The sequence below is a fragment of the Onychomys torridus genome, chromosome 5, assembly GCF_903995425.1.
Source record: "Onychomys torridus chromosome 5, mOncTor1.1, whole genome shotgun sequence".
NCBI classification, from domain to species: Eukaryota; Metazoa; Chordata; class Mammalia; order Rodentia; family Cricetidae; genus Onychomys; species Onychomys torridus.
The window spans coordinates 6374764-6384375 of NC_050447.1; the positions used below are offsets into that span (position 1 = coordinate 6374764).

The following is a 9612-nucleotide window of genomic DNA, read 5'->3' on the forward strand; positions in this document are numbered from 1 at the left end:
GCAGACCAGATGGCCTCCAGCGAATGTATTTAGCCCAACCTGGGGCTAAAGGGAAAAAAAATGTCTGGGTCATGTGGGGCGCGGCTAGGGGTCAAGGTGCGACTTTGTGTTTTCGGTGCAGCAAGAGCCATGAGTCGGGGGACAGGCTGGATCAGGAGCGCCGAAGCGTCGGTTGGCAGAGGAGGGGGCTGCCAGCAGGGCCTGTTCCGTGGCCTTGGTCCTTCCGTGCCAGGTCCCGCCCACAGCTGTGCTGCGGGGAGACCGGAGGGCTGCGTGGGGACCTGGCCGGGGCAGCGCAGCGGGGACAGGGAGGGAGGCGCAGGCCCGGGAGGCCCGTGGGCGGGGCCGGAGGCCCGTGGGCGGGGCCGGAGGCCCGTGGGCGGGGCCGGAGGCCCGTGGGCGGGGCCGGAGGCCCGTGGGCGGGGCCGGAGGCCCGGGGGCGGGGCCGGAGGCCCGTGGGCGGGGCCGGAGGCCCGTGGGCGGGGCCGGAGGCCCGTGGGCGGGGCCGGAGGCCCGTGGGCGGGGCCGGAGGCGGGGCGGGCTGTCCAGCCACATTTCTTTGCCTGGAGGGAAACCTGGCTGCGGGCCTAATCTTCTGAGGGGTGGCTATGGAAACAGAAAAGTCTTTCTCAGACGTAAAGCACAGCCATCATTTGCGAGGTTCCTGCAGCAGAATGTGAGTCTGGGCACTTACGTTAAAGGAACATTTACTCATGATTATGACAACTCGTTCCACATCAGTACACACACACCACACACACACACACACATACATGCACACACACACACACACTACACACACACACACACACACACACACACACACACACACACACACACGAGAAAAAGAACGAGAGATGAAACCCAAGGAAGTTTCTAGCAAGGTCTTCCCTAGGTGCACACCCAACCAAGGCCTCCTCCAACCTCCTGTCTTAACCGGTTAACGCAGAAACTGGGCCGCAGTCTGGGACTTCCTTCTTCACCAGTTCAAGATGCGTAGTGAGCCTTCTCAGTAATCCGAGGAGTTTCGATCCCCCTCTGAGTCCTCCGAGGAGCCAAACTTGCTTTCATAATCCCATTGTCTCCCAAGCTGGAGGGGAAAAAATGGTCCGGTTGTCAACACTCGCTCATCCTCAAAGGTTGCTGTTGCCACAAAACTGGGAATTAAATTGCTTCTCTCAAACCAGACATCATTCAAGCAGGGGCTGGGATTGCTTCTGCATTTTCTTCCATCTTAAAAAAACAAAACAAAAAAACCTTTCTGTTTCGTCTATTGTGCCTCAGTTCACGAAGGACAGATCAATAAGCAGGACGAATTTAGAAAGGAAAGAACTGTTAGGCTCACTACCTACCTACTGATTAGAATCCCTCTTTCCTGCCCACCCTTTCTCTACTTCCAGCCACCTCCTTAGTCACAGTCCTGGGTGTGAATTGTCTGCTTTTCAGTCCTACATCATGATCTTCTTCAAGTTAAGTCCCAAGAATATAAATAATTTGAGGACAGTTACCAAAGGTGCTAGTCACCAAGCAAATAAAAGTTTTTTTTTTTTTTTTTTTTTTTTTTTTTTTTTTTTTTTTAAAGTTAGAGTATTGGTGACCTGGCAGCTCTCGCTTCTTCCCCAAAAACATCAGTGCCTGTTTAAAAATATTTTAAATTTGGGGGCTGGAGGGATGGCTCAGTGGTTAAGAGTACCAACTGCTCTTCCAGAGGACCTGAGTTCTATTCTCAGCAACCACATGGTGGCTCACATCCATCTGTAACCACAGTTCCAGGAGATTGGAGCTGCCTTCCAGTTTCTGAGGACATCAGGCACACATGTAGTGTACAGACATACATGCAAGCAAAACACTCATACACATAAAAAAATAATTAAAATTTTATTTTAAAGTTGAAATATTTTGGTCAGGATTCTAGGCTCAACATTTATCAGATAAGTCCCCCATATTTAAGAGGGGGTAGGAAGGGAAAGAGGGAGGAAGAGGAGAGGGAGGGAGGGTGAGAGAGAGAGAGAGAGAGAGAGAGAGAGAGAGAGAACGACTTTGCACTGTTAGTACATCACAAAAATGTATGAAAATGTGTTTAGAGGAGGGGTCAGGAAAGTGCCTGACAGAGGACAAGTGTCCCTCAGCACAGCTGTGACAGTGATTGGCAGTGGAATTGCATGCAGCTGGAGGGAATTCTTTAATAGTGCTCAATCCTTCCCTCAGGCAACTCCCAGGAGGAAGCTGAGAGCTGCCTACTTTCAAGAAATCACCCCTTCCCAGAAGTGAGCCCCAGCCCTAATGTATCTCCCCACAACAGCACTGCCTCCCAGTGTCTACACAGTCCCTGGATCCAAAGCAGAAGTTTTCTTCCTGAAGGCTGCCATGAAAACAGCTGTAGCTGATGGCCCAAGGTGAGCCATCCAACCTTGTCCTGTTAGCTAAATTTTCCGGGTTCCCTCAGTGCCCCAGACCAGCCTTTTCAAAGTGACATGTGTGTATTCGTGTGACAATCTTAGATGCTACTTTAATAACATTTAAAATTTTTTAGTAGTCAAGTTATTCTTTCTCCCTAACAAACATAGCATACCAAACACATGACTTCACAAATTAATTACTTAGCACAAAGCTGAGTTGTGTAAATTCAACTTAAAGGAAGGTTATAATAAAAACTGAGGGATAGCTAAAATTATTGTTTTATTTTATAGTAAATGAAGTCAGTAGGCCACACAGAGAAAACAGGTTTTTCTTTGCTTTTTAACCTATTCTTCAGGAATTCCTGCCAGAGAATTGTGTGTATGAGTGTGAGCATGTGTGAATGTGTGTGTGTGAGGTGTATAAATATGTGTGTTTGTGTGTGTGTTCATGTATGTAGGCATGTCTGTGTGTGTCCATGTATGTGTGTTCATGTATGTATGTGCCTGTGTGTGTGCATGTGTGCGTTTGTGTGTATTCGTGCCTGTGGGTATGTTTGTAGGTGCGCACATGTGTGTTCATGTATGTGTGTGGCATGTGTATATATGTGTTCCTGTGTGTACATATGTTCATGTATGTGTGTGTTCATGTGTGTGTGTGTGTGTGTGTGTAATGTGTGTGAATATGCATGCATGTGCTTGTGTACATCAGAAAACAACTTCAGTTCTTAATCCTCAGATGCCATCTACCTTGTTTCTTGAGACAAGTCTCTCATTGCCTGCTGTTTGCCTAGTGGCTAGGCCGGCCGGCCAGTGAGCCTCAGGCTCCATCCACCTGCCTCAGCACAAGGAATTCAAAAGCCCATGGCACCACACCCAGCTTTGAGGTGAGTTCTGGGGTCAAACGAAGGTTGCTGTGCTTCTAGGCAAGCCGCACCGGTTTAAAAGCACTGGGCTTTGAGAAGGGCTGGGCGGTCCAGTCAAGCGGGAACAGACACACGAGCTCAGCAGGCCGGGTAGGTCCCCAGCAGGGCAGGACAAGCTGCGAACTTACCGCCCTCCAGCTCCTACCCCTAAAGCCTCTCAAGCCCGTTTCCTGCTCAGCTGACAGGGCGCAGTGTTTGGAGTCTCTCTTACCACACAGCCCACCTTTCAGCGGAGTACACAGGAAGGCTGTGTTCGTGCCAACGCTAAGCACCCCGCACCCCACCGCACCCCGCACTTCCACCGCACCCCACTGCACACCGCACTACACTGCCCTCTGTACCTCCACTGCACCCCACTGCACCCCGCACTACACTGCACCCCGTATTACACTGCACTCTGTACCTCCACTGCACCCCACTGCACCCCGCACTACACTGCACCCCGTACTACACTGCACCCTGCACCTCCACCGCACTCCACTGCACCCTGCACCCCATTGCACCCCACACTTCCACTGCACCCCACCGCACCCCGCACCTCCACCACACCCCACTGCACACCGCACTCCACTGCACACCGCACTCCACTGCACCCCGAACTCCTCTGCATCCCACACTCCACTGCACCCTGCACTTCTCCTGCACCCCGCACCTCCACTGCTGCGCTCTGCAGACATGCCCAGGGACCCGGGGCCGAAGGACAGGTAAAGGTTCTTACATGCTTCAGGAGCTTTTCCCCTCTAGTCCTGTAATTCATGAGGAGATCAAAGCCTGGCTTCTTGGGTTTGGAACCTAGAGAGAAGACACGTTCAGGGCCGGAAGTGCTTTAGGTAGAGCGAAGCTACCCTGAGAGAGGAAGGACACTGACAGGTGTTTTGTGTTCCCTACTGAGGCTGAACTAGGCAAATCACTGCACCACACCCTCAGCACTCTTGGCTGCCTTCTTTCTAGTTTTGGTGGTGGTTATTTTTTATTCTTTTGAGGCAGGGTTTCACGTAGCTTAGTTGGCCCTGCACTCCTGTCTTGGTCTTCTGTCTCAGCCTCCTAAGTACTAGGTTTATAGGCATTAGCCATCATATCATGCCCAACTCCCCACCCCCACCTCCATTCCTACCCCATCCCCCATCCCTTAGACAGGGTCTTACTGCATGTGGCTGGTCTGGAACTCAGCACATAGACCTGTGAACCTTGAGCTCACAGATCTGGGCCCACTTCCACCTCCTGAGTGCTGAGATTATAGGTGAGCCCGACACTCAGGCTCCTTTTACTTTTCAGTTTGAGACAGCATCTCACAAAGCTCCCCAGCCATACCTCAAATTGCAATCTTCCTGCCTCAGCCTCCTGAGAAGGTAGGATTACATGGCTTCAAGGCTTCTGCTACAAGGCTTGGCTTGAAATTTGCTGATATTCTGAAGCACTTTTTAAAACAATAATCCCAGGCCCTCACTCACAGTCTCCCCAACCTCAGCAGCAACTCCCCACAATGCCTGTTCTCAGAGCAGCTGAAAGTCAAATGTCTGCTGAATGTCCCCCTGTCATATCTGACCCTACTTTCTTTGCTGTTAGGTCTCATAAAATGAAGTGGCAATGTAGGTGTCAGTGGGCGGAGGCAGTAGTGTGGCAGGATTTATTAAATGGCCTCTGACCCTGGAGGTCACAAAAACAGCAGACAAAGAAAACAATCAAAACAAAGACCACAGCAGATAGGAATGGCAGCTTCCTGGGCACAGGGGGCGGGGGCAGGGGGCGGGGGCAGGGGGGGGGGGCAGGGGGACTTACGTAAAATTCTGTAATCTGGAAATGTTAAATAAGGAGCTTCATACCCCCAAATCTGGTGTGCCTGGAAAACAGAGAGTTGGGAATTAATACCAACCAAGGCAGACGTGGGCTACATGCCTGAGATCCCAGAACTGGAAAGGCTGAGATTGAAGTCAGCCTGGGCTACCCAGCAAGACTGTGCCTCCAAACCTCAAACAACAAACACCAGAGACCAGAACTGGCTGAGAAGATGGCTCTGTGGGTGAAGAGCTCTGAGCTCAGCCCCATGGCACCCACAGTAAAACTGCAAAAACCAAACAGCAGGAGGTGCTGGCTCACCACAGTGCTGGGGATGGGGCAGAGTGAGGATGAGGTGAAGAGATGACCTCTCTAGGGTTCACTAGCCAGCCAGTCAGCTCCAAGTTTGGTGGGCAACAATAAAGTGGAGAACAATAGAGAAAGATGCCCCATGTCAGTCTCCGGCCTCTGCATCACATGTCCACCTGTACATACACATGTACCATACACACGTGCACAACAGCAACAAACCCATTTTCACAATAATAAACATCTAATAAATGAAAAGACAAAACTGGATGAAGTACTTATAAATGAGGCTGGGCAAAAAAGTCCAGTCCTAATATATAGTCAATTTAAAAAAAAAAAATCACTAAAAAAACCAAACCAAAACAAAACAAAAACAAAAACAACTATCCCAACAGAAACATGGGCTGTAGAGAGCTGCGTGCTGCACCCTAAAGATGGCACTGGCTTCCGCTTTCCACCTTCCCGATGGTGAGCGCTCTCGGTGGTAAACACCTCCATATTCGGCTTGGCTTTAGGATCTGGCTTGCTTCCGTATACCTGGACCTATCCAAGATGCCTACGTGGTGGTTTAGGGTTGGCTACCCAGAGGCTATTAGGGCTGAGGGAGGGCTCCCCCCCCCCCCCCACCCCCCCCCCCACCCCCACCCCCCGGTCAGAAGATTGTTCAAGGTTCCTGAATAAACTGCAGAAAGAAGAGCTCGGTGTTGCGTCTTCCTTGCTGGTCGAGGCGGTCGCGACAATGGGCAAAGAAGATACACAGTCACATTTCATTATTTATGGATTCCGTATTTGTGAATTCATCTACTTCTAAAATCTGTGTGTAATCTGAGGTTAATGCAGCACTTTTGAGGTCATCAAGGAGCATGCACAGAGTGGGAAAATGGAATCCTCTGTCATGTGCTGAGGTCAAGCACAGGCAGCCTTGGCTGTGTTCTCACAGGTAATTAAGTGTCCTTTTCAGAGTCTCTTTTTTATGTTTCTTCATTGAGGATTTTGCTGTTTAAAATGGTCCTGACCATCATGCTGAAGTACGGTGTAGGGTCCATAAGCAAAAGAAGGCTGTGGCACGCCTCTCAGGGAAAAGAACTGCTCTAATTAAGCTTCATTAGTGCCATTGGCTCAAGTTCAAGGTTAATAGACATATATTAAAGAGTTTTTGAACAGAAACATACACATAAAAATTGCTGTGCTGATTTTTTATTTGCAAGTGTTTTATAATAAAGTTTATTTTAAGAATACATAAAAACAAAGTTATATGTTAATAAACTGAGGAAAATGTTGTGACTAGAGACTGACAGAACCCAAACTATGCATCTCCCATGGGAGCAATGGACTGCTATAATGTACTGTGTGGTCCGTCTTTAGAAAGTATGACTTCTGCAGAAAGGAGAACCAGCTACTGCTAATAAAGACACCCACGAAACTAATAGACATGAGGGAAGATACTTTATCTAAGAAAAGTAAGGAAATGCAACTATATTCATCTATCAAACTGGGAAGCATTAAGGTTATAGTTATCTTCATTAACCTTTTGAGGACAAAACCATTCTCACTGTGCAGTGCAGGTTGATCTTGAACTTATGACCTTCCTCATGTGGGCTCTCGAGTGCTGGGATCACAGCATGTACCCCTAGGCCTTCATTAAACCAGCTGTGAGAATATAAGAAAGCACCTAGGCTACTTTCCAACCCAAGAATTTCACTTCTGGGAATGCACTAAGATGAGTTTACCATTGCATAAGTATGTTTGTGATAACTCTTAGTTATCATAACACTGTCTATAATAATTATGAATAAAAAACCCTAAGTGTCTAGCAAATAAAAACAAAATGGAAAAAATAAAAAGATAGAAAAAGAAAAATGCTAAATGCTTGCAGATAAGGAATGTTTTTTTAATTGTGATGTATCCCATCAAAGGGATGTATGTGTGCATTAGCTATGGTAACAAATGATTATGCTTGTGAACAAGGAAAGGTGTACATAAAAATATTGGTATATAGAAGCAGATCGTAGAGAAAAAGGTCCAGTATGATCTGGTCAACTCATTGGACACAGGCGGATGTGCAGACATATGATGATATACAAGCACACTGATGTTGTAAGAAGTGTGACTAAAATGTAAATTATTATCTCAGAGGAAAAGGAAGAACTTCTCATGTTTTATTTTTTTCTTTTGAAACGCTGTGACTTGAACACAGGGCCTTCTGGGGTCCCAAGCAATTGCTTTCCCACTGACCTACATACTTGTTTTTCACTGTTATGTCTATTTCTAATCTCTTCACTGTTTGGGAGTTCCAAAGCTTACATGTGATTATTGCCACACATGGAAAAGAGACCACCACATGGGGAATGTGACAACAGCCTCAGCCTAGCCAGTTGTTGACAATTGGTAACCTTGGTTACCCATGGATTTTTTTTTTTCCCCTAACAGGAAGCTATACACATAATACCCCAGAAATAACTGTTTGATGAATGAATATTCATTTTTAAAACTCACCCCCTTCAAGTTTGCTTCTTTATGACTAACATGCATATTCAATCCCTTACATGCACTTTTAAAAGGGCCTTAGGAAGAGTCAGAACATACCACTTTGTGCTTGACGTTGAGCGGAGTGTGCCCAGAGGGTCTTACTCCATCAGAGAGTCCTCCTGTGTTCAGATGAAGAGGGGAGTCAAGATGAAACTTCTTATACTCACAAGTTACACAACTACTCCCACACTACACAAGCCACCTTTGTTTCCCACTTGCCCTTGACCCACAGAACAATTAGAGGAAAAACCATGGCTGGCATTTAAATTTGTCGTAAACCTTCAGGAGCTTTGGGGGAGGGACAAACATTTTCATGTCTGGGACATTCTTCTGTGACCACTCTTAGAATCAGAGGGAACTAAGGCTGTGGAGAAATCTCAAGGCTGCACTTTCCCTGAACCTCCTGAGATGTTCAGGTGTATCTTGTGGCTTCCACACTCTACTCTGACCCACTTTTCACCATATATTTGAGCAGGTTTTCAGCCAGCTTATTGAGTTACACAGCCTTGCGGTAATCCATATGTGTAAGGATTCTGTCCTTAATTACATCAGCCTGGGACGGCGGCCCAGCCTAAAAAGCAGGTGGGCCCTCTGTGTGCCTCCCTTTTCTCTTTCTGCTCTCTTCCCTCCATGCAGTCTCTCTGCTTCTCTGGTTCTCTCTCTCTCCTTTCTCTCTCCCTCCCCCCCCCTACCTCCCCTCTCTCCCTCCCCCCCCTCTATCTCTCTCCCTCCCCTCCCTCTCTCCCCCCATCTCTCTATCTCTCTCCCTCCCTCTCTCCCTCCCCTCCCTCTCCCCATCCCCCCCGTCTCTCTATCTCTCTCCCTCCCTCTCTCTCTCCCTCCCCCCCCTCTCCCCCCTCTCCCTCCCCCCTCTATCTCTCTCACTCCCTCTCTCTCTCTCCCTCCCCCCTCTCTCTCCCCCTCTCTCTCCCCCCCTCTATCTCTCTCACTCCCTCTCTCTCTCTTCCTCCCCCCTCTCTCCCTTCCCCCCCCTCTCTCTATCTCTCTCCCTCCCTCTCTCTCTCTCTTCCCCTCTCCATATTCTTTGCTACGGACACCCCGGGGGTTGTCCTTGGGCTGTGCTGGCCACGTCAGGCACATTTTCACTCCTAACGAGGAGATAAACATTGTCTCGGGTCTACTGGGTGGACCAACTGCAGTGCAGCTGCAGCCCTTCCCATCCCTTGACAAAGAGGACAGGAACTTGAGCTGATTCTTAGATCTCTCTCCACTCTCGGGGATGCCCAAGATTGGAGTCTGATCCCAGTTTGTTATTTTAATTTTTTATTTTTCTCTCGGCCACAGCCATGGGACAAAGGGGCGGATACATTTACCACCTACATTGCCGGATAGGGGCGTGTACCAGTAAACCTGGCCGCATAACAGCGTCGTGAAAACTTCTGCCAGCAAACGGGAAAATAAGTTACTTTATCCCCAAGCTTTCTGCTAAAGCCTAAACCCTTCTCTCTCCCCACTTCTGTGTCTGCCACGTGCAACTTTTCTGTCTGACTTCCTCCGGCAGTGGGCGGGCTCAAATGGGTGGGCTTGGGTGGCTTCTAAGACTCTTACCCTAAATCACCTTAACTCCACCCACTCATTTTCAACTGCCTTAAGAAACACAGACAGGTCTAATAGCAGCTGAGATCCATACAATTAAGTTTACGGTAGTCAGGATG

The 9612-nt window shown here is 48.5% G+C and overlaps 1 protein-coding gene across 1 annotated transcript in view; it reads right to left on the reverse strand.

Annotated features, from left to right (window-relative positions):
- Nucleotides 1-1009: 1009 nt before the first annotated feature.
- C5H4orf51 (chromosome 5 C4orf51 homolog) overlaps nucleotides 1010-9612 on the reverse strand; it is a 33116-nt gene continuing 24513 nt past the window's right edge. The window contains exons 3-6 of the mRNA XM_036187575.1: nucleotides 7994-8055; nucleotides 5090-5162; nucleotides 4041-4114; nucleotides 1010-1090 (exon numbers count right to left, since the gene is read on the reverse strand). Coding sequence (XP_036043468.1) covers nucleotides 1010-1090; nucleotides 4041-4114; nucleotides 5090-5162; nucleotides 7994-8055 — 290 coding nt within the window. The remainder of the gene's footprint in view (nucleotides 1091-4040; nucleotides 4115-5089; nucleotides 5163-7993; nucleotides 8056-9612) is intronic.